Source organism: Numida meleagris, chromosome 2 (assembly GCF_002078875.1).
Source record: "Numida meleagris isolate 19003 breed g44 Domestic line chromosome 2, NumMel1.0, whole genome shotgun sequence".
Classification (NCBI taxonomy): Eukaryota; Metazoa; Chordata; class Aves; order Galliformes; family Numididae; genus Numida; species Numida meleagris.
Genome location: NC_034410.1, coordinates 109,704,489 through 109,728,980, shown reverse-complemented (window position 1 = coordinate 109,728,980; position 24,492 = coordinate 109,704,489). Strand labels below are relative to the sequence as shown.

The 24,492-nt window shown below is 40.2% G+C and overlaps 2 protein-coding genes across 8 annotated transcripts in view; both read left to right on the top strand.

Moving 5' to 3' along the window:
- Positions 1–2,446, top strand: part of RPS20 (ribosomal protein S20) — a 2,744-nt gene extending 298 nt beyond the window's left edge. The window contains exons 2-4 of the mRNA XM_021388526.1: positions 1,286–1,385; positions 1,894–1,967; positions 2,221–2,446. Coding sequence (XP_021244201.1) covers positions 1,286–1,385; positions 1,894–1,967; positions 2,221–2,403 — 357 coding nt within the window. The 3' untranslated portion in view covers positions 2,404–2,446. The remainder of the gene's footprint in view (positions 1–1,285; positions 1,386–1,893; positions 1,968–2,220) is intronic.
- Positions 3,882–24,427, top strand: LOC110393408 (kinesin-like protein KIF20A). Of its 7 annotated transcripts, none has more exons than XM_021386273.1 (19): positions 3,882–4,026; positions 4,420–4,498; positions 5,066–5,140; positions 7,459–7,578; positions 8,066–8,204; positions 8,300–8,484; positions 11,780–11,876; positions 12,337–12,534; positions 12,610–12,721; positions 14,369–14,440; positions 14,997–15,143; positions 15,758–15,923; positions 16,759–16,929; positions 17,396–17,535; positions 19,404–19,569; positions 20,383–20,488; positions 20,580–20,647; positions 22,232–22,351; positions 23,493–24,427. In XM_021386273.1, exons 2-19 carry the CDS (start codon positions 4,424–4,426, stop codon positions 23,763–23,765), a joined length of 2,430 nt encoding a protein of 809 aa, XP_021241948.1. In that variant the 5' UTR covers positions 3,882–4,026; positions 4,420–4,423; the 3' UTR covers positions 23,766–24,427. The 7 variants fall into 7 exon arrangements, with proteins under 7 accessions (XP_021241948.1, XP_021241947.1, XP_021241949.1 ...); XM_021386272.1 differs by having other exon boundaries at positions 4,001–4,026; positions 4,407–4,498; XM_021386274.1 differs by having other exon boundaries at positions 4,008–4,056.

Genomic DNA, 24,492 nt, shown 5'->3' with positions numbered 1-24,492 from the left:
GTGTGCCCGCGGAGCGCTGTGGGGCGGCAGGGCGCATCCGGCCCCGGGCGGGCCGCGGGGTGCACCCGTGGCCGGCGCAGGGGGAAGCGGCTCCGTGCCTGCCCTTCGCGGGGGTTCTTACGCGAGAAGCGTGGTCAGCTAATAGGGCACGTATTTGCTGGTCGGTCGGAGAAACGCCGTGCTTCTATCGCTTATTTTCAATCGCTTCTTTCCTATATATTTTCCCATTCTTTCATTGTTTCGGTCTGTCCGCTTTAATACAATTCTTTGCAAACGCTTAATTGCGTCAGGCTCTTCAGATCAGTGCCAGAAGTGGTGCACTCAGTCTTTCTGGCCAGATAAATCTCTGTGCTCTCACAGAGTTGTGCCTGTTCAGTTGATATCCTTGCAACTGGGTTTATGGTGGGCCTGTTAAATGATAGAATTGTACAGGTGTTTGGCTACAAGAAGAATCATAGAATCACAAAGGGTTGGATGGTCTCTCTGGAGACCATCTGGCTCAGCTCTCTGCTAAAGCAGGTTCCTTAGAGTAGGTCACACAGGTGAGTTTTGAGTACGTCTAGAGAAGGGGGACTCCCTGAGCTCTCTGGTCAGTCTGTTCCAGTGCTCCATCACTCTGATAGTAACAGAGTTCCTCCTCGTGTTTACATGGAACTTCCTGTGTTCCAGTTTTTGCCTATAGACCCTTGTTCTTTTGGTGCACAGCAAAAAAAAAAAAAGGCATTGTCATCCCCTCCCTCCTCTGCATCAACTTGGTTGCTGCACCTTAGATATTTATAAACAGTGATGAGATCCCCTCTTAGTCTTCTCTGGGATGAACAGCCCCAGGTCTCTCATGCTTTCCTCATAAGGGAGGTGCTTCAGGCCTCTGATTGTCTTTGTGGCCTCCACTGGACTCTCTCCAGTAGTTCCCTGTCTTTCTTGAACTGAAGAGCCCGAAGCTGGACACAGTACTCCAGATGTGGCCTTGCCAGGGCAGACTAGTAGGAAAGGAGGAAACTTAGGCACAAACAGCAGCAGAACAAGCTTCTTTATACATAGGCAAATCAGGCAGGGGTGTTCTTGAAGCTTTCCACCCTGACAAGTGGTTACTCTTCATGCTGCTCCTCACAGCAATGACAGCTCTGATTATCCTTTGTTCCCACTGTTCCCATACCACTGTACCTGCCTGATCATGTCATGCAAATAGCATAGTCCCAACGCCAAATCAGTCTCTACATTCCCCAAGACCGTAGTGTTAGTTGGTGTTGATTGTAGTGTTTGATATTTAACTTTCACATTTTAGGCATTTAAAGATACTGGCAAGGCACCTGTGGAGCAAGAGGTAGCAATTCATCGCATTAGAATTACTTTGACCAGTCGCAATGTAAAATCACTTGAGAAGGGTGAGTGATATATATTTTTTTAACTAGAGTAGCAGTAAGAGCTTCTGTCTCTCTTTCTGGGGATTTTCGATGTTACTGTTGGAATGTGTGAGAACTGAAAGGCATTGGTTTCTTGATTGATACTTTGTCATGCTCGTCATTAAGCGGTCAGTCAGAAGTTCAACATTCAATAAGGCATTACTTAATCTCATTTAGGAACTGACTTTGGCAGCATTTTAATCAAATACTGTAAATGCTGTAGAAGCAATGCTTGTTGCCCAATCTTTGGGTTACTAGAGGCTCAAATATGGGTTAAATGGTAGTAACAGCTTCCTGTTGCTGTTGTGATTTTTGCTAACTGTGGGGTAACTCTTTATTTTGATGTAGTTGGCTATGAGGATACATTCTTAAACCTGAATTGCAGTGATCATTTTATACGCTATTCTGAGCCAACATATCTTTTCAAAATCTTTGTTTAAAACAACAAACAAAAGATTCACAAGCCTAAAACCATTCTGTGTGTTTTCAGTCTGTGCCGACTTGATCAGAGGTGCCAAGGAGAAAAACCTGAAAGTGAAAGGACCTGTGCGCATGCCCACCAAGGTATTTAAACTTTGAAGACTGGAAAAAAACATGTTGTTTTTCTGTAAATAAGTACCTAAAATGTCTTTTTTTAAAAAAGATAAAAGTGGAGATGAAAAGCAGTACTAATAAATTGAGGGTGATATTATAAACAGATAATGACTTACCAGGGTTCTTTGATACTTGGGACAACTGTCATGGGATAAATGTTGAAAGCAGAAAGGGCTTCTTGTGCACATCAGCTTGATACCCTGTGTTTATGGTTTTGTTTCAGACTCTGCGAATCACTACCAGGAAGACACCTTGTGGTGAAGGCTCCAAGACCTGGGATCGTTTCCAAATGCGTATCCATAAGCGACTCATTGACTTGCACAGCCCTTCTGAGATCGTGAAGCAGATCACTTCCATCAGCATTGAGCCAGGTGTAGAAGTTGAAGTTACTATTGCTGATGCCTAAATCATAGTCATCTACTTCGAATAAAGCTGGTTTACAAATTTTCCTCGCTGTCTGTTTCTGTATTTGTGCCAAGGGTCTTTGATAGTACTCTGATTTTCCTGAAGAAGGACGTAACCAAAATGCTATATGGGAAGATCACATTTTCCTGAGGTGTTTTTTTTTTTTTCCAGAAAGAATACATGAATTGTAAATGAGAGGAAGATGAACCTTGGGCATCATGGTTTGATTAGAGATTGGTGACTATATGGACATGCAGCACTTGAATCCTTTATGGAAAATATTTAACTGGGGGCTATTTAATAAGATTACTATTAGCTCTCATGCATTTGAGGTGATGTTGCCATTCTGGCTTCTCCAAACATTGAGTTAACTTCATTTAAAAAAGCAGAAACAAGGACATATATTTGTGTGGAGCCTGATGTTTTGTTGCCTTCACCAAGATATAATCCAGGGTGAAATCTTGAGCCACCTTTGACAAGGGATTTAGGAGTCCCTCATCTGCACACTTGCCCTAATTACATTAAATTTCAAGCTTTAGAAGGATTTTATCTATGGGATGTTCCATATGAACATGAGCGAAAACTTCCTGTGAGGGTGACAGAGCACTGGCACAAGCTGCCCACAAGAGGTGGCTGAGTCTCCATCTTGGGGGATATTCAAGACCTGCCTGGATACTTTAATGTGTGAGCTACTTTAGCAGGGGTTGGACTCGATGACCTCTAGAGGTCCCTTCCAACCCCGATGATTGTGGTGAGCCTCCCTAGATTTATCTCAACAGTCTGAAGAGCTGTAGGAGAGGTGAGAAACCTTGTCACATTTACACGTGGCTATGTGCCCGCTTCTGCTGGAAAGCTGGTAGGAATAGCTGTGCTCTCAAAGAAGCACATCAACAAGGGGGGGAAAAAAGCAGTGTATCTAAAGATCAATTTCTCATAGTATGTAAACAATGAGCTGCCTGACAAATATTTTCAGTCTTATTTTTAAAGTCACGTGTGCTATCAGAGTGCTTTGAGAAGCACAGCGAGGACTCGATGGCACTAGTCGGACCAGAGGGGGTGAGCCGGGACAGACAGCAGAGCAGGAGCGTACCTGAGGCTGGCTGGCCTTTGCATGCTATCAGCTGTTAACTCACCCATCATCTTCCCTCTGCTTAGCCCTGTGCCTTCCTGACCTCGGGCTCTTGGAGGGAGCTAGGGGGCTCTGACTCTCTCCCCCGCCTTCCCGATTCCTTTGTTAACGCCTCACAAACGTACCGCGTGGTAACCAAACAGTTACACAACAAGCACGGTAACTCTGCATAACTTCTGATGGAAATATTTACACAGCCGTATCTCTCCCCCTGCCCTCCTTGCAGCAGCCCTCCCTCCGGCCCCCGTGCCCAGCTCTCCCCTCGTCCCGACAAAACCCATCACACAGCGCCCAGGAACGGCCCCTCCACCGGCGGCACGGCGGATTCTCGTCTTACGCTGTGCGACAGCGCCCCCTGCCGGCCGGAGGGGAGCGACGCCCAGCTGCACGCGCGCGGCCCCTTGCCCGTCGGCCAATCAGCGCCCGCCTTCCCCCGCCCAAAACGCTCCCTGCGCCGCCCGCGTGGGGGCGTCTGGAGGGTTTCCGCGCGGCGAGGTAGTGGTGGTTGGCGGCTGCTGGAGCGCGGTGCGCGGTGCAGTTCGCCGGGGCAGGGCTCAGTGCTGGCAGCGCCGGAGGGACGGGGCTGTGCTCGTGCTGGCTTGGAGCACGGAGCCGCTCGGGGGTGGGGTGCATGGGTTGTGCCGGTGGATGAGAGCCGTGCCTAGATGAGGCAGTAAGCATGCTCCCACTGGGAGGTTTCCAAACGCAGCCCAAGTGTTGCTTGTTTCTGAAGCTTCTGTCGCAGTCGCTGCCTTTCTTTGAGGACCTTATTTTCTTTACGAAGCGGCTGAATGCACGCCGCCGCGCTCTTTGTTTTTCTTTCGGTGCGCTTTCGCTTGTTCTGTGAGAAAATGATGTGCCTTTTTCCTTACGAGTGCATTTGTGCAGAGCGATGGATGATGAGGGGAAAAGCTGCGTCTGTGCGGAGCTGTCCGACACGTCGGAGGCAGATTCCTTCCTGGACTTGGTGGGTACACCCTCACCCAGGAGTCAGCAGTGTTGCCTAGTGCAGAGAGCAGGAGATGTGGGTCGGCTTTGTAGTGCATCTTCTGTATAAAGGAACAGGGTGGAAAAACTCACTGCAGTGAGCGAGAGCTTGTCGCAGCTGTTACTGGGAGGAAGGTGCCCGGTGGTGCTGGGGAGGTGTTCTCTGGAGGGTCGGTCTGCTGGCTGAAAGTGCTCCCTACAAAATGGAAGTGCGGAGCTATGGAGCGGCAACGAGAAACTAAAGCTTGAATTCAGTACTGAGCAAGGCCAGGAGGTGGAAGCAGCGCAGTTCGCACCTCCCATAGCATGCTCTTTTAAAAACCACAATGTTAACACCATAAAAACAAAACAAAAAAAACCCCACAGATTTGGGAGTGGTAACTTTAGAACATGAAGACATCAAGAAGCACATGAACTTCACAGAGAGATGGAGGCAGTGAGACAGAACAGCAAACAGAGCACCAGAGATGTGTTCTGATATGATTTGGGGGGTATTCTGTTTAAAAAGTGGCCATTGTAACAACATGTCTTCTTTTCTTGTGAATAGGCCTACCAACCTTTAAAAGTTTTCTTGAGGGTGAGGCCCTTTTCTGTAGCAGAACTGGAAAGCCATGAATCTCAGGTTAGTTATAGAACTAATAAATAAGTTTTTATTCTCTCCCAGAGAACATGTCATATTGTAAGCTGAGACTTTTTGTTTGTTTTCATAGAAGTCATGTAGTTATTTCAAATAGAATTAGTGGGTGCTTGCATAAATATGACTTTATCTCCATTTTTTTCTAATGTGCACAGTACAGACATATAGCTGTAGCTCTTTGAAACTCCAGTGGTATGTTATTTCAAACTAGCTGTCTTATTACCTCTGTCCATGGCTTGTGAAATGAAGGAGTTTCATGAGAGCTATCAAGCATCTCTGGTAATAATGCAGGTATTTGACCCTTGAGTTGCTTGAGAATGCCTGTAGTGCCTGGTCCTGCTTGACTTGCTGCTCTTCTCATCAACTTTTTCTGTAACTTCTACAATTTATTCTGTCATTCTTAGATGCTGCAGGGTTCTGTGGATCCACATACACGTGCATGTGCAACCACACAGGAATACTGCTCTTTCTCCACCCCTCTGCTATTAACACTGATGCAAATAATTCGTTAAGCTGTCCCTGGAGGATGAGGTCTCTGCAGTCTATCTATCAGCCCTCATCTTTGCAAGGCCCCGTGGGTTTCCGTTAAACTTCTTGTTCCTGACCTGTTTGAAGAATGATTTAGTATTTGTTCTTCTTTGCTTCTTAAGATTTGCTATTTTGTTTTGTTGTTGTGTGTGTTCTAGCATTGAACCTGCTAGAGTTGAAAGCTTTCAGTTTTTTGGTTTTTTTTTTCAGTAGGAAAAGCAGTTCTTTTTGGCTAGTATCCATTGCCACTGTATTTCCAATTTGGCATCATTCAGCAATCTGAGCTGGCTGTAATGATACACTGATTTACAAAATCAAAGTATTTTACAAGTTGTCTCTTATTCTTCTTTGGAATGGGAAAATTCTGAATACTTGACCGTTAGTGAAACTTCTTGTGTGTTCTTACAAGCAGTGAGGAAAGAAAAAAGTAAAGGAAATGAGGAGAGTGGCGTATTACCAGCTGGATTTTAGCTCTGCAGATCCAACTATTTTAGGGCTTCTACTCACAAGCTTCTATGAGGCTGGAGAGGGCTGATGGCATGTGCTGCTGGTGTAGGATTCTTCTGTAGTTCATGAAGGGATTTAGTATGTCTGGCTTGCATTCCTGATCCTGGCAATGTGAAGGGGATGTTGGAGAGTTTAGGTGATCAGAGGCTGGCGCATTAAGTAACTGGTCTGACTTCAGTACCGAACTTCTTAGCATGGCTAAACCAGTTGACAAGCTGGGTTGTTGAGACTCCTGGGAAAAACAGTATGACCTAGGTGCATGCTGCAGTGGATTATTTGTATGGCAACTCTGGCCAGTCTCTGAACACAGATTCCAGATGTAGCTACAACTGATAATCCTTACTGCTGATACTTCAAAACACTGTCAAGGTATATTGATGGTTGTGTGTAAAATCAGTTTTCCTATGATACTGTATTTTATATTTATCTAGTTAAGTGAGTGCTGGCTAATTGTATCTTGCCTTGACTCAGTTGAGATAAAGCAATCAAATCAGATTTGAAACTAATTCAGGTTCCTTTACTACTGATAACACCGTCTATCAATCAAAGGATGCAATTCAAATTTACTTAATGTATGCTTTTTGTAGCTTGTTTCACACTAAAAATGACTGAAGAGGGAAAATGGTACATTTCTATATATCTTTGTTTCCATAGCTTTACAAAGTACTGCAAGCTCCAATCACAACATACCAGGGTTTGGAAAATATGAGTTGGGGGTGGAAAGGAAAAGATGTGGTAGGGAGGAGAGGGAAGAGAGAAGGGGAAAAGAGAAAAGAGGGAAAGGTGAGAGGAGGAGGGAGGAGATGAAGGAAGAGAAGGAAAGGAGCGAGGGAGTGAGAGGAGGAAGAAGATGTGGCGGGGGAAGAGGGAGAAAGGCAGAAAAAGAGAAGGAAGAGTGGGAGAAGAAAGGAGAAAAGGGGAAAGAGAAGAGAAGGTGAAGGGAGGGGGAGAAGTGGAAGGAAGGAGTGGGAGAAAGGCAGAAGGGAAGAAAGGGGAGAGAGAGTAGGAGGAGGAAGGGAGGTAGGAAGAAGTTGCTAGAAGGAACTTAAGTAAAAAATTTAAGCCTCTAAGAAGACTTGAGGCAATTGCCTTAATTTTATCTTTGTTCTCGCTTTCATGTGAGGCAAATGTCTCTATAGTTGTTACGTACCTCAAGAGAGACTATCTGTAGACTTTGCAAGTGTTCATAGCTCTTTTTTCCTCTCCAGATAGGCTTCTACCTGAACAATTTTGTGGGATGTTTTAGTTCATCTTTTCTTGTTTTTAAGGGTTGTGTATCTATTGAAGATCCCCAGACAGTAATTCTTCATGCACCCAAAGAATCTCCTGCATTGAAAAACTGTGAAAGAGGAATTGGTCACTCTGTACATAAATTCACCTTTTCTCAGGTAAGCAGGCTTTTTCTTATCTTTAGTTATATTGTTAGTTGTATTTTTCAATTGAAGACTTTCTCTGATATTGTATAATTTGATTTTTCTTCTTTGAATTACATGTGGCACTTTTTACCTTAGAAAAGCAAACTGCTTACATCTAGACCATTGTAACTGCTGATCTTCTTGCCAGTTGCAACTGGTACAGGGCAGGAGGGAGCTATGCATCACTAGCAGAGCTGTTGAAAGTATCCATTGAACGGTATGTTTAATGAGCAGTGTTCTGAGCAGTTAAGAAGTAAGAAAGCATTAAAAAATAAGTGCAAGTCTGAGTACCTCTTTGAATTAAGCAGAATCCTGTAAGATCCCAACAGAAAATGTTGAATTCATTTTTAAGTGAGGCAGAAAGCTGATCTGTTATCTCCTACTTGCTACTATTCAGTACTGTGATATGTTGAACTTCTTTGTGTTTATCGCTTTCTTTTTTTCCATTCCATTCTCTAAGGTCTTTGGGCCAGAAACTACTCAAAGTGAATTTTTTGAAGGCTCAACAAAAGAGATTGTAAGAGCATACGTTAATGGAGTAAATGGACTGGTATTTACTTATGGCGTTACAAATGCAGGCAAGACGTACACTATCCAAGGTATTACTTCTATATCAAAAAGCATCTGTAACAACTAAGTGAGGACTCTGTGAGAAGCTTGTACAAATACCTAAATTTTCCTTACTTATTTTAAGGAACTTCAAAAGACTTTGGTATTTTACCTCGCTCACTTGACATGATTTTTAACCACATAAGGGGCAGACAGTATCTGAAGATGAATTTTAAACCATATTTAAGTAATGATGTTAAGAAATTAGAAGATGCACAAGTTAAACAAGAAGAAGCCATAAAAACTGCTCTTCTGGCATCGCTGAAAGAGGTCAGTGACTATGTACTTCCTTATTACTGAATGGAGTTCCTTTAAAAAAAAAAAAAAAATCCCTAATAGAATAGTCTTGTAAATGTTTTACTATTGGGTCTTTAGATTTATCTTATTCTACAGTGTGGATTCTTTGCCAGCTTAGGAGTAGTAAGGCAGCTGGCTGTGTTTGGGACTGAGGGTAAACAGGAAGAATTTTCTGCAGAAGACAGTGTGCAGTTCAACACAGAGACTGTTGCAAAGGCTGGATTTCCATAGAGGAGTGATTCTGACACTGGTGGCCCTAGCCCTTGAAAAGTTTCTGAGAGATCTCACCTGTCTAAAACCTTCTTGTTATTGCAGAGTGGATCTTTTGGTTCACCTCTGCAGACTGCAGGGCAGCTGCTCAAATTCCAGTTCTAGTTTGGAAGTGATGATGGTGACTTCTTAGCTGGCACAGCAAAGAGGAATAGTCCTTTTCAGTGGCAGACTGTCTTAAGACAGATTAAAAGTTTGTAAGTCTGTGATTTATGTAGCTTCATATAAAAAGTAATTTTCTGATAACAGCAAGTAAAACGAGATGCCACAAAATCATTTTACTAGAAGGATTACATCCTACTTCAGGGGATTTTATGCATCTTACTTTATAACTCCATTCTTCAAGTTGATCACAGAATGCTTTGGGATGGAAAAGACCCTTAAAGATATTTAGTCCAGCACCAAGCCTATAGGGAGAACAGAGAAGTCTCTACTATGGCAGCTATAGCGAGCGTGTTCTATCTGCAGCGTAAGAAACATCTCTCACCTGAAAATGGGCACCCTGGTATGTTTGGTTTTTCTGTGCTCCTTAGTCCAATCACCGGTTTTCACAGGATGTCTGTTTTATTTTTTTTCCTTACGTCCTGATCCTTCACTTCTGATTTACCAGAAGTGTAATTCCGTGTATTTAATGCCAGAATTCAGTTGTTTCAGCTGACTGTGATTCAAAGCAAGTCTGAATGAATTCTGAGTAGTATGGAAGTAAGAATAGCCTGGGTTTTCTTTTTTCAGTAATTCTCTCTGAAAGAATATCTGTCTGTGACTCAAATTCATATGTAAAATTCCACTCTAAAATCTACTGTTTAGATTAAATTCTGCAAACTGAACTTGAGACAGTCTAGTTAACTTTTGAGGTAAGACCTCAGATGAAAAACCTAAAAGATGCTAGAGATCACATGCTAAAGAGAGTCTTAAAAGCCCACTCATATTCTGTGTGTGTGTATGCATATTCGGAGAGGGTGAGGAAAAACTGAGATTATCAGGAGGATAGTGGTTAAACATCTTAAAGATCTGTATGGAATCTACAAGCTTGCGAAGAGGAACAAGCAGGAACTCGAGGTCTAGAACAGGAGGTCAAATACTGCATTTGGAACAGAACTTGATACTTCACAAGCATTCCTTTCTGTTAAATCACCTTCTGACTTTGCTAATAGTTTAGCTACAGTAGATGATCTAGATGCTGATGCACTACAGTGAGAAACAACCAAGACTCCACCATCAAGAAAGAAAGGTAAAAATGCATCTAGAAAATAATGCATGACAAGAACTTGCTTATGTGTTGTGATACATGTGTACTGATAGCTCAGCTGTTCCCCCCCCCGTTGAAGGCACGCTGCTTGGTAGCTTGTGAATAACATTGCTGTTTGAATGCTCACTCAAGCTTGTAATCTGAGAGCAGATATGGTTTGGTGAGCTTGGTTTTGGTTTACATGGATTTCTGTAAGCTTTTTTCCCAGGCTCAGCTTACATGTCATGCAGAAAGAATCTGCTGTTGCTTTCATTCTCTGTTGAAACTGCTTTGAATTACTGTAGTACGCTTGTATTTAATGTTCTCCTGTTTGTTTGTTATGTGGTACTGGTGCAAAAACACGCTTGGCATACTTCTCACCCTCTTTGCTTCCCTTTACTTGTTGTTTTTTTCCACTGGATTAAATATTGCTTTTTATTGGATTAAAAGCTGCTTTACTTGCACTCCCATTCCCACCTGTCCTCTTACTCTCTACTAAATATTAGCTTCTGTCACTAGCAAGCACTGTCAGTCCCTGTTCCTACTTGTTTTCAGAGAGTTTTCATGCTCTTTTCAGTAATTGTATGATCTGAAGAATAGTGTATTATACGGTATATACTCCACTCAATTTTGTTGAAATCTCATTACAAAAATTTATTCAACGTCATATGATAAATATTATGTTTTGTACATTCAGTTTCTGACAGACATACATGCACCACACAGTCATGTCCCATTTCCTGCTCTAGAATTTTGCTTTGTGCTTGATAAAATATAAATGAACAGAGTCCCTTCTTGTAACTACTCAAGCAACATAAATACACTGACAACGCAGTCTTTGTGAAATGAACTTCTAAATAAATGGAAATGAAATAGCATACTTATGTTTAAAATGCAAGATCCTACTTTGTTCTTGTCTGTAGGAATTCTGTATTAGATATATCAAGTGAGTGACACAGGCACAGCATTATTATGCCGTAATAAACTTACCCCTGCATTCTAATAGCTAGAACATTGTATTGCTTTTTTGCATCTGTTCCCCTCTTCTGCAGTAAGGTGAACCTCTGTCAGGACTGGATTTTAGAAAGTCAATGTGAATGGTCTACTGAGAGCTTACACTGGTGTATGGAATGGGGGGGGACAGGAAGGGAGGTAGTACCCGGAGATGTAGTAATCTCTAAGTAGTAGGAACTGCTATTTTGTTACACCTGTTGTCCTAGAGGTAGTTGGATGCCTATGTCTTGATGAGCCTTGGTAGCTTTTTTGTTGATGTGAAGAAATTCAGCAAGGGTGTATGCTCAAGCTGTGCTGTTATCTATACAGAATTTTTTTTTAATGGCCTTTTACGTTAGTTATAGGCTGTGGTTTATCAGATCTTTGAGTCCTTTATGAAAAGATCTTACTTATGTGAGGTCTTAAAAAGTAAGTTTGACTCAGACACTCACAGACATAATACAAGTCTGCTTTATTTATGTTTTTAAGTGACTTCTGCTGTTTTAGTCTGTCGCTCTCTGCCCCTCGAAGAGACTTGCTTCTCCAGTCTGGTTGGCTGGCCAAAATACTGGTCAGACTTAAGCAGCAGTTCATAAAGACGCTCCGGGTTGTCAGCCTAGTATTTTTAGAAACCTTTATTTACAGCTTGAGTAAAGTTATCTAAACAGTTTGTTAGCTCAATATTTAAACCTTAAATACTTGAATTACTGTCATGTTTCACTTCTGCTGGTCTCATAGTCTGTTCGGTTGGATGTAACTGTCTCTTATTTCCTCAAGGAATCTGAAAGCATCTCAAATACTATTCCAAATACGTGTCATGTGGAGTCAACTTCTTCCAAATATACTTCAAAGAATCTGCCTTCTGATTCATTAGGTAAAGTGAAAAATCGGTTTGGAAAAAATAGTTGGAAAATCTGGAACTCGGAAATATAAGTGGGTAACTATTGGTGGTTTTAAAAATCTTAGTATTAGTTGTATCTTCACGAAATTTAAATAGCTGAACTCAGGAGGAAGGATAACAGTATAGCCTTGTGGCTTTAGTGGGAAGAGGGAGATCTCATTCTGCAAAGCTGATGAACGCAGTGCTGAAAGTTTGAAGCAGAGGGGGGATAGCTTAAAACCCTGTGGCTGTTCTGGGTATAGGTGGCTGCTGTGAGCATTCTTAGGGTGCACTCAGTTATCAAGTGCTGCGTATCTCATTGTAAAACACACATATAAAAGCCACCTTATTTTAGAAGTTTCTATATATTACCTTGGCGTGAGAGACCACTAAAACTGTTAAGGTTTATCAATATTGTTGTTTGACCGCTGAACTAGTTTTCCTTTTTGATTAGCGGAGAAGAATTTTGTTCCAGTTGACGCATGCCAGTCCAACATACACCAAAGAACACAAGTGTCTGTGTGGATTTCTTTTTGTGAGATTTATAATGAATATGTGTATGACCTCTTAAGCGTATTATCTACATTAAAAAATCAGAAGCGTAGAGTCTTAAGAATTTGTGAGGATCAAGGAGGAAACTCTTATATTAAAGGTAACAATACTATTTTATGACCTTGGTAGTTTCTTAGAATGTCTTTGATTAAAGGTAAGAGGTCTCTTTTCACAGACTTAAAGTGGATTAACATTCAGAGCACCGAAGAAGGCTGCAAAATACTAAAAATAGGAAACAAGAACCGAAGCTTTGCTTGTACTAGAATGAATGAGCAATCAAGCAGGAGGTTTGTTCTTCTAATTATAAGCATACTCTATCTCTTTTATTTTAAGGAGAGGAGGAGGGGGAGGGAGGTGAAAACTTCAGAGTGCCTATTAAATAAGATATTATTGAAGATTGGCTTAAGACTTTCCTTGATTACTCTGGTTCTGTTACGACATTCTGAAAGAGCTTGGATGAGTGTGGAGAGGCTCTAGAACTGTAACAGTAGCAGGGGTTGGGTTGCTATTCAGCGCATTTGGATGACCAAAATGATCAAATCACATCTTTTTTTGAGTGCCAGCAGGGCTGTACGCTTTGGCAAGCGTTAACCGCTCTGAGTGGGGATGGCTGTGCAAGGACTTTGAAGGGAAAAGCTGGGTAATTCTTCATACTGGCAGTATAATTCTTGGAAACCTAGAGCCTGTCAATAGGGAATGTAAGAAAGAATGAGTCTTGCAATGCTTTTTAGATGCTGTTACGTAGCGTTTTTGTAGCTGAGTTTACTTGATCTCTTAAGAATTAAGACCCCTGACACTTAGTCTCTCTGGGAGAGGGGTCAGGGAGAATCTGGTTTGATTGAGTGGGAGGGAATGTATGAAAAAGGTGGTATATTTGCCGTTGAAACTGCCTTTCTACTTGTTTTTCAAGTCCTCTTAATTTCTCCTTTAACTGTGTATTTAGTTACTATAGTCATAGTGCTACTGAGCCTGCTTCTTCTCTAAAAAGCAATTTCTACTGTTTTCTATTAGCCAAAGACAGCTTCCTTCAAATTCCAAGCAGTACTTCCATATGAATTTCAGTCAAGATTAAAGTAGTGCAGAAAAGAAATGTGTGCATGTCTGGCAGAGTTTTCTGCCTAGAATATTGTTATTATTTTTGCTCCAAGGAATACCCTGACTTCCACTTAGCTTGTTCCCAAACTGTGCTGTATGTTCTTCTGGTTTGTGTTGTTTTTTAAGAAACTTTTCTCTCGAGTTGTGGGTTGGTGATGAGGAGTAAAGCACTGCTTTAAATCTGTCCTGGAGAAGTTTGTCTTCTACAGTATGTGTTTCCTGATTTACTGGATAAACTGGGGGACAGGACTTATATGGTTCTGGAATTTTCTCTTTGGTTCCAGATAACCAGTCTATTTTATTTTGCCTTTGTAGCCCCAAACAGAATAACAACAGCTTTTCAATTATTAGAAATCCAACGGAAAATGGAGAATAATTTTGAAACTCAATGAGTAACTGCATGTTAAGAACTAGGCAGAATTACAGGCCTGTTGAACCTTAACTTATTCCTCAACCGATACATTTCTAAGAAGTTAATGCTTCAAATCTAATGAGTTCACATACTGTCTACATTTTGTACACTAAGTGGCTGTGTGAGCATTCATTTTCTGATCAGTAAACTTCAGGAAATTGGCCTTTTCTTTCTCTGAGACAACTTGTAGGTTTGATGTGATATTTTTCCGTCTCCTTTTACTGAAAGAAATGAAAAGTCACAAAATGTAACTTGTATTGCTGCTTTTTGCTGTTGGATGAATGCGTTGCGAGGGTAACTAATGTAAATTAGTGGGGTTGTTTTTGGCACAGAATTTTCTGTAGCATACAGGTATTACTTTGCTTCAGTGACTGCCTAGTTCTTATAATTCTAGTTTATTAAATAAAGGTCTTCTTTTACATTCCAGTCACAGTATATTTTCAATCCGGCTGCTAATTCTAACCGATGAGCATCAACCACATGTTCTTGGAGTTTCAGAGTAAGTAAATGCTTCAGCTGACTACCAGAATGCAAATATTTTAGAAAAGCTGATAAGGTGTAAGTGTGCTAACCTGGAGAACGTCCTTGTTTGTTTCATTTAAAAAATGGAAAAAAAAAAAAATCTGAGAGCTGAGAAGGAAATCCAGACTGCCCTGGTTTCATCGAACTGGCTGGAAACCTGATAGGTACAGGAGAAGAAATATTTCTCTGTATCTTACTCTAAAGTTTATCTGAAGGAGCCTTTATTATAAGAATGCCTACAAAACTTTAAATGAAGTCTACAAGCAGACTTCTTTGAATGTGCTGAATAGAGCAGCAATCTTATTCAAGAATCTGTATATTCATTGGGAAGATAGCGTAGTGCTGTTACGCTTAATACTTTGCATAGAGCCTTCCAGACGAGATATGTAAGTACAGCTCCCTCTGTAATCTAGGTAGGCTGAAATGAGTCACACGCTTACACTAGATATCTGGGGGAATAAGACACACAATTCTATTTTCGTGCTGTTTAGAAACATGCTTATTTATGTGTTCTGGATAATTCTTCCATTCAGGCTGACTTTCTGTGACCTAGCTGGATCAGAGAGGTGTAATAAAACACAAGCTTTTGGAGACAGACTAAAAGAAGCAGGAAACATTAATAATTCTCTTCATATCCTTGGAAAATGCATTGCAGCACTGAAACAGAATCAAAATCCAAAGTAAGTAACAAGTTGTAAGCAACATGCTGAGTATTAGGTTGAAAACCTAAGTATCCCTTTATGCTTCTGTGAAGGATTCATGTGGTAAGAGGAAAATGTGAATTTTTAAAATCTTGTAGGCCTTCTTTATTCCAGATATCACTGGAGTACCTGAAATTACTGCTTTATTTAAAATTGCATGGGGGGAAAAAAAAAGGCAATTAGGTAGAGAGGAAAAAGCCAATTAGCAGCAAAACTACGCTCTTTTCATTAGTGTTTGCATATAAGCTGTGCACTTCATGTGCAGAGCTTCTGTTTTGTCCTCTTCCTTTCAACCTCCAAGTTATGCAGGTAGACTCATTAGAGAATTGACAGGTGTCTTGTAATAGGAGACTGAAACAAGACAAAAGCTGTTTTCTAACACTAAGTAACAGTGATACTTGTTGGAGAGCTTATTAGATCTAGGAAAGACCTTGCTCTTTGAGGTGAAATAGTTTAGCTTCAAATATGAGCATCCTACTTTAGGTGTCTCCTTAAAGAGGAACAGAATTAAATGAAGCTACAGTATTGTACAGGCCTTTTCACATATTTTTTTTTTTTCTGTTTCACAACTTCATTATTCTTTTTTCAACAAGGATGAAGCCAAGCTATATTCCATTCAGAGAGAGCAAATTGACTCGTCTGTTTCAGCCATTCTTTTGTGGAAAAGGCAAAGCTTGTATGATTGTAAATATCAATCAGCACACTTCTACATATGATGAAACACTGCATGTAATGAAATTTTCAGCTATAGCCAAACAGGTAAGAACACATCTAATTTCTCTGCTCTAGAATCATAGAATATCCTGAGTTGGAAGGAATCCACAGGGATCGAGTCCAACTTCTGGCTCCATACAGGACCACCCAAAAATCAAACCCTATGTCTGAGAGCATTGTCCAAACACTCCTGGAACTCCCACAACTTGGTGCCACAAGCACTGCCCTGGGAAGCCTGTTCCAGTGCCGGGCCACCTTCTGGTATAGAAGCTTTTCTAACACCAAGGTTGACCCTCCCCTCATGCAGCCCCATGTTGTTCCTTTGGGTGCTGTTGCTGTCACCAGCAAGTGGAGCTCCCTGTGAGGAGCTGCAGGCCGCTTCTCACAGATACCTCAGATATTTTTCTAATAATCTTCAGCTGCAACTTTCATGACAAAATAAGAGCATGCACTGAGGATCAAGTTTCTCTAATATGCTGTGACATCCTTATGTTTGCTTAACTAGGATGAGTTGCTGGATCCTGGTTAGAGTATTTCAGGAAGCAGTAAGTGCTTTGGGGAGTTTGCCTTTAGCTTTTTATCAGCTTTTCAGGAAAATATGCCAAACCTTGGTGTTATTTTAGGGGGAGGGAAAACACCTTTCTATGCAACCCCACTACATTTTCTAGTAGATCTTTCCCATTTCCATTTTGCTACAGTACTGAAGTTTCACCTTTGTATTGATATTTTTGTCTGCTAAAGTCCATAAGCAATTTTGTTAATGTTCTCGTAATCATTAAATATTGTAAATACAACAACGCATTTCTGCTGCTACTTCCTGTTATTATCTGCAGTATTGATGGCATTGATAAATCAATGTGTTCAACTCTGGGTTTTTCAGGTTATCCAAACTGTCCTACCAAAAAGCTTTGGTTACTTTCCACCAAAGTTAGTTGGAAGTGATGGCAAACCTATTGCATGCTTTGAAGCTAACACATCTGTGGATGACTTTCCTGACAGTAACGAAACCTCTGCAGAAGAGGAAGTGGACATCACCATTCTGAGTCATGAGGTAGATAAACATCTACTGAAAATTGTAGCCAAGGCCATTGGTATTAGCTCTAATATTAGAAACGTGCTGTAAGAGGTATACTGGAAGCTGTATCAAATGAAAACTGTGAACTTTTGTGTTTAAAACACAGCATTACTTAGCTGCTCATGCTCTTCTGAGAACAGCAACAAGATGAGATGTGGCATTTTAGAAACAAAGCCATGCAATCTAATGGCAGTAAACTACCAGTTAATATTTGAATACCAAAATATACCAACAATAATTTTATTTTGATAGCATAAACAGTTAAGATGGACGGAGGTTGGTTTTGCAGTAGAAGAAATTCAATTTGAAAACGTTTAATCCTTGATACAACCTCTTTGAAAAGAGGCATGTAGAAAGGCCCTCTGTGAATGTCTTATCTATATTAATACATATTGAAATGCATTTTCAGCTTACTTTCTCAACTGAAATATGTTAAATTTAGGATCTCTTGAAAACTGCAGAGACCCTGAAAGAGAAGCTAGTTGCAGAAAGGCAAAGTAAACTCCTTCTGGAGGTGAACATACGTAGAGAGATGGCAGAAGCAATGTTCCGACAGCTGCTGGAAACAGAGGAAGCCTGGAGGCAAGTCATACTACGATCCTGTTCAAGACTGAAACAATTCCACATTATTTATAAATACAGACACTTATGTATACGTGTGTGTGTATGTAAGATATGTGTGCTCATGCTGTTTTGAGAAGTTAGGGCTGGCTGGTTTCAAAGCTTCAGTCAAAAAGGGAAGAAGAAACATTAAACTGTTTTACAGATCAGTCTCTTCTTATGTACAATGAAAAAGTAATGCTGCTTTCTGTTGAATTTTAATTTGTAATTACAGGAGGTTGTCCTTGTTATTCATGTTTAGCGGATGCAGAAGACTTATTTGAACTTGAGGCATGTGATCCCTCTCCAACAGGCACTCGATCATTGCATGCTAATGTACATGCATGTACTTCAGGTGGTTTGAATTGCATCTCTTTGAACTTTCCTTCTGGCTTCTTGCTGCTGGATGACTTAAGAACTTTTCTTATTTTAGTGTCTTCATAATGCAGCCACAGTTATTTGTTACTAACTTGGAGGATTTTTCAAGTGTGTCCAGATTGCTCAAGCTGAATTCACTTCCTCTTAGCTCTTCTCTTCTTGAAATCAGTTTCCTGCTGTTTGAGTTACTAACAAACACATACCCAAAGTTAAGTTGCCAACTGCATGCTCTATGGTTTAACACCTGCACTGACTTCAGAATTACTGGGGTCCTCCGGCCAAACACACAAAACAACTATTAGTGATGCTTTTCATCTGTTAAACTGATGTTCTGTCTCTGCTGGGCCAGTTTTTTAAATTGCGGCAAAGCTAAGGTGTGCCTTCTGTAACTTGAAATAACAAACCAAACTGAATTTGTCTTTTATCTTTAATGAGAGACATCTGCCCCTCCTGCCCAGCTTCCCTGGAGAAATGCTTCAAAAATCAGGCCTAATTGGGTGTAATGATATTTACCATTGCATGCTGTTGGATTTTATTATAATTCCCGTTTCACGGGTCTTCCAAGACACGATCTAAAACCTCTAGTTTAAAATATTATACAGAGTCTGACTTTCTAGCAGTCATGGAAGTAGCAGAGACTTCCTGGAGTAAAGTAGCTCCAAGCACTTGTGCATCACTGATAGATAATGGAGTTTAACAGTTTGATTTCAGATTGAGGTTTTTTAACCTTATCATAAGGGATAAAGTCACTTGAGCATTTGTGATCCACACTGTTTTTAGTTTGGAGGGGGAAAAGGAATATGGAGAGGGGGAGCTGATGATGTCTGTGTATGTGAGATAAAGGGCTTGTGACTTTTGTGTGGGCAAGTTAGTTGATGAAGGCGTGTCGTGGTGATGAAGCATCTTAATTCCTCTGCAGTAGCAGTTTTCACCTGAGTTCTTGCTTCCCACTGAGATGAGCTTAATACTTGGTTACCGGTTTTTCAGATGTGAAATATAAAGTTTAGTGGTACTGGAGATTCATGCACCTGATTTAAGTGCTCAGGTACTACAGTGTGGCAAACCATTTAAGTACCATGGATGCTTTTACTTTTGGTCTGCTGCTACTACGGCTTTCAACTTCAAACGAGAGTGATGTAGTTTGTGCTGAGATCTGGCTGTGTTTAACAGGCATACTTCTGTTGATACATTGAAGAGAAGGGAGCAGAATAACCACAGCAGGGCTGAGTTCCGGGATTAAATGCATATTTTTCTGTTGCATGCTTTTTGGTATACTCAAGTATTATGCCTTGATGCAAATCTGTAGGATCTCCAAGAATTAAAATGACGAAAGGCAAAAAAGTACTTCTTGATCTCTTATGTTCACTATCTATGATTAGATAAATAACTGGTACTGCGATTTGGACATGTGTGGTCAAGTTGTAATAACTGGAATGCTAATGTATTAAATAAGACTCCTCTTTCCTTCTCAGCAACCGCTTGGAAGATATGAAAGACAGTTATGAAGAAAAACTGGAGAGCAAATTTGAAATGTACAAAGAAGCCATCAAGAAGCATGCATACATGTGTGCAATGGAACAAATCGAAGACCATTATGTTCCCATAGAAGAATTTATAGCTGAACAAGAGAAAGTCGAGGTATGACTTGACTGCTGCTAAAAAGCTGTGTGCTGGAAAGCTAACTTCCCAACTGTAAATAGTGCTTCCCAGAATTGTTCAGGAATTGTACGTTAACACTGAACATACAAAGTAACTGTAGCGGTCCAGCCTTACTATTCTGGTGCCTAATTCTAACTGTAGGTAGGGACAGAGATCTTTTATCTAACATTACCTATAGTGTATATCTAAACTTCACAATCTTTGAAGGCAAAGTTCAATTAAATCCAAGTCATCCTTTATTTCTGTAATGGAATGAATACAACACCTCGAGGGCTATTGTACACAGCAGTCTGGCTGTGTGAATATTGTTAGAGTTGGAGGATGTAGAATAGAAAGTTGGTCTAAAAGGGCTGGTGGGCAATTTAATACAGGGTAGCCATTTTATTTATAATGGCTCTCTGGTCTGAAGTTCTAGAAGGAGGTTTATGTGGTAAGAAACAGTGATGAGAAATAAAACTTTATGCAGGAGAGAACTTAATCTGAATGTGCTCACACCTAGGACTATCCAGTAGCTGGTGTCAGTAAGCTGCTATTCCTTTGCACAGCATAAAGAGTGCACAGATCTTCAGACCTATGCAAGTATCCTGTGTAAAGTATCTTCTTCCTATAAGTTCTTGTGATCAGAGTGATGTTCCTTAACGGTGATTTCTCAACCACAGTCATCACAACTTCCACCCAAAATGATTTGTAAACTGCATGTGCGTATGTAGTATAATTAAAAGACAGGGTGTAGTGCAGGGGGTTGAGTGGAAATTTAGACAAATTCTGCCATGACCTCTTCTTTTTTTTCAGGATAGAGAGAGTAAAATATTACAATTGGAAAGGCAACTCCATGATCAGTCAGGACGGCTGTTGGCTCTAGGAAGTCCATGTTCAGATATACTGACTACTGAAAATGGTATGGAACCAGATGGGAATCCAACCTGGCTATTTGTAGTTCCAATTACTTTTTGTTTTGTGTATGAAAGTCAAACTTCTTTTGTCTGTAGATCTTACAGACAAGATGATGAAGAGAGCCAATGAAGGACTGCAGAAACAACACGCAGAGAAAGATGAGGTACTTTTTGCTTACAATTTTGCATATCTGGGAGTAGTGGTCCTAAACTCTGGCATGGTTTCAATACTTAAAGAATTGTACTGTAAGGGGAAAAAAAGCATACCCACTTGCAGGCATTTTCATGAAGTTTTCAAAAGAGCCCTTTATTTGGTTGTGGATGATTCGTGCCAAAGTCTGGCTGTGTTCTGACTTTACTCTAGTTTGTAGAGGCATCTACTACTATGCTAAGTCTTGTGGCAATCATAATGCAAGGTGGGAGTAGGGGAAGATGGGGACTTATGTTGGAATGCGTCATAAAAGTTGCCATGGCCTCAATGCTCTCATTTTGGAAATGCTGCTTTCTCACACACAAGGGAACATTTAAAGAACCTGGTGGCATTTTAGATCTAGAGCCAAAACACTTCCTTAAACCAGTGCAGAATTCCACCATCCTCTTAGGTTTAAGTTAATGGGTGAGGTCTCTCTTTAAACAAACAAGATCCCCCCCCAGTTCTGAATAGCGTATAGATGCTGAAGTCATGGGCTTCAGTCTGTGTTATGGAAAACAACATAGTTTCTAGAAAGATATTTCTAGTCTACATGTCACACAAACTTTTTGTAAGGCTATAGCTAGTTTCCCATGTTTAAAGAAGAGGGAGGGGAGGGAAATGATGAGGCTTGCTCCTTTCACTAATAACAAATAGGAGTAGAGTTTGGAGAAACAGTTCCAGCTGGTTCTAATATACCATGTAAATGGAAAGTGAACTTAAATCCATTTCTCTTGAAGAAGTATAGTCCAAAAATAACTTTTCCTTTCCAAGTTTAATGTCTTGTTTTATGGCCCTGGCATTTATTTTCCACTCCTAGTTTTGAGAGCTCTACAACATTTTCCATTTCCTATGTCAATTTCAAATTTTGATGCTAGAAAGCAAATCTGGCTTCAGTGCTTGATAAGAGCATTCAATATTGATTTGGTTTTGGTTGCCTTGCTGCCTGGCAATAAATGAAATAGCATAGTTTAAAGCAGCTACTTCCATTAGTGCCCTTCTGCTGCTTTGCCTCATAGCGTCTGTGCATGTGTTAATGAGTGACTACTTTTCTTCCCTCTCCCTCATCTTGGTCCATGTTTAGCAGATTTTATTATCAATCTAGAAGTTTTTCCTACAATCGTGTTGATGTAAATCCATATAAAATTTCTGGTTTGGAGTTTTTTTTCCCCTCTGAAGACTTAATCTGTCGCTTAAAATCCATCTTCCTTTCAGAAAGGTGGGGTTTTCTGTTTTAACTGCACTCCAGAGTATGAGATGAAAGGGAGTTCTTCTAACTACCTTCATGGAAAAGGAGCAGGTAGTCTGTACCTGCTGTTCTTTGGTTACTAGGTCTGTGTTAGCTTTAGCACAACGGCCCTTGAATACTCTAGCTGTGTCTTTCACTAGAAATAATGGATTTTGAAGAAGCAGTCTTCATCTTGGTTGCTTTGATCTCAGTTTGCACTATTCAGTATTAATCAGAAGTGCTTACGCTGTCTGTATCAGTTCTAGTCATGATCCAAACTCATGAAATATGGTGTCTTGAAATTTGAGTGTGTATGGATTCTATTTTCAGCTTATAAAATCTCTGAAGCTTAAAATACAGAAATTGAATGAAGCACTGCTAGAAGCTAATGAAGGCTACAGAAAAATGGCAGAAGAGAACAGCAGGCTGAAGCATACAATCATGCTTAAGGTTTGTCAACTTGTTTTTTAAAAAACAACTTTAATATGTCTTGTTTCTGTAGTTATATTGGCTGTTTCTACATGTTTGTACGTTTAAAAACACTGTTCAGTCTTAGTAATTGTTTTTGAGCTTACAAACCTCAAGTTTCACACCTTGGCTTTGTGTCTTGTGTTACAAGACTCCTTTCTCTAAGTAATAGACTTCGTCAGTAGGGAAACTGTGTGCTGACAATTCTTGCTGATATGAAGATGCCCTAGCCAGTTGTCAAGCACGGAAAATAGAACTCTTGCAGAATGCTCTTTAGTGATGAAATGTTTTGCTGAAGGCAGGCAAGCTGCTAGTACTGTACTGGAACAAAACCTGAAGGTTTTTGGCTTGAAAGCTGTCCTGCCCCTCCTGCAGAGATGGCCGAGCTGGCTGATAGCTTTGGGCAGGTAAACTTCAAAAGCTTCATGAAGTTGACAGCACCTGACCTCTGGCAACTAATGGATGCTAAAGTAAAAAATGAGAAACTGACCTCTTGACATTTTGCATCTATGCCTCATTTGTAAACTGCAAATGAAACTATGTAGCTACATAGGTTGCTGTGGGTGTTTTTTCTGTGAACATTAAATTACATTCTGCATGTCTTTAAGTCCCAAGTCTGAGACAGAAAATTAATTATATTCAATTTCATTTTTCTAAATTGGTTTGAGGACTTAAGTGTCTTGTTAACCACAAGGACTAGAGAGTGTCTTTAAGACTGCATTCTACTTACTCAAAGAAACTTTTTCAGTCCTGGTTAGCCGACTTGTAACTATGATATGAATTTTGATTTGACCAGTTTTGCTTCAGTAGTAAGCTTGCAACTGAATACTGGAAAGACTTCTTTATTTGGTTCCTAGAAGAACTGAAATTGTTTGCGTGGTGTGGCTGAGCGTTTTAGTGTCAGTTTCTTCAGTCAGATCCTAAGTAGATCAGATGGCCCAATAGTTTGTTGTTCTCTTAATTATGTAAAAGTAATCTAAAAGAAATGGCTACTGAATAGCCTTTTGATATAGTAATCATAGGGTTGTTTACTGGAAGCAATAAAATTGTCTGAAATAGGAAGTCACCTGTATGAAAAAGATTTTGGAGTATTCATGCAACTAACGTAGCCTTATGCTCATAGGATCAAGAAATGAGTAGTCTGCAGAACTGGGCTAAACGTGTTCTTGAGCTTGAAGAAACAGTGTCTTCCCTGCAAAAAAAACTTGATGATCGCAAAAACCATTTCTCTATTGAGGACTCAAAACAGCAGAAACCCAGGAAAGGTTTGCTGGCTAACCTGAAATCCACAGTAGCAAGTACTGCTGGTACACCTCTTGGTAGAGGCTGGGGGAAGTATGAAGAGGCTTCAACCTCAAGAAAACATGTACTGTTTGCTCATAAAGCAAAGGAATAATATTTGATTAATAAAATTAGCAATTACCAGGCTGCTTTATCAATCTCATACTGTTGGTAGGTGCTCCTTTTTCTACTCTTAGATGCCATCTTCACTGTTCTGTTAAATCTTGTATTAAACGTTTGTCAGTTAAGTCGCATTTGGTTGAATTTAGAGCTATGTAAGTAAGTATGGCCCTAACTTCTGCTTTTATGGTTGATATGGGGATGTTATTTGAGATGGGTCAATATTAAAAATCAGTGTATATTATACATTTTAAATTCTTAAGTAACTGCTATCAAGGTCTTTGTACTGATATGCGACTCACGCAAAGTGGAACACTCTTCATCTGTTGCTTGATACCTTTATAAATTATTTTACTTTTGTTATTGATTCCTAGAAGCGAGATGGCTTGTAAGTTTATCTCAGGTAGCTAAAGTAGCTTGCTTCTTCAAAAATACTGTAACTTTGACCTGAGAACTACCCTCCTGGGACTAAACTGACCAAATGGTTAAACATAAGACCTCATAAAAGAAACAAAATGAGGTCTTATCTGTTTTTTTGCTATTTTTAAGCTAACTTGCTTTGTAGAGGAGCTTGTTTTAATACCATTTAAATTTCCACTAAGCGTATATATTAAACTTTGAAAAATTTATAAATAAAAGTTTCAATTATTATATTAAGCTTTGTTCATTTTGTGAAGTTTATACTCAGTGAAACTAAAGATAAGGAAAGGTCATAAACGGAG

Bases quoted from the DNA above. Each gene is read 5' to 3' on its own strand.
- LOC110393408 (XM_021386270.1), top strand. The intron at 8,205-8,299 runs GTATTACTTCTA...ACTTATTTTAAG, and splicing joins CAAGACGTACACTATCCAAG to GAACTTCAAAAGACTTTGGT. The intron at 15,924-16,758 runs GTAAGAACACAT...TGGGTTTTTCAG, and splicing joins TTTCAGCTATAGCCAAACAG to GTTATCCAAACTGTCCTACC.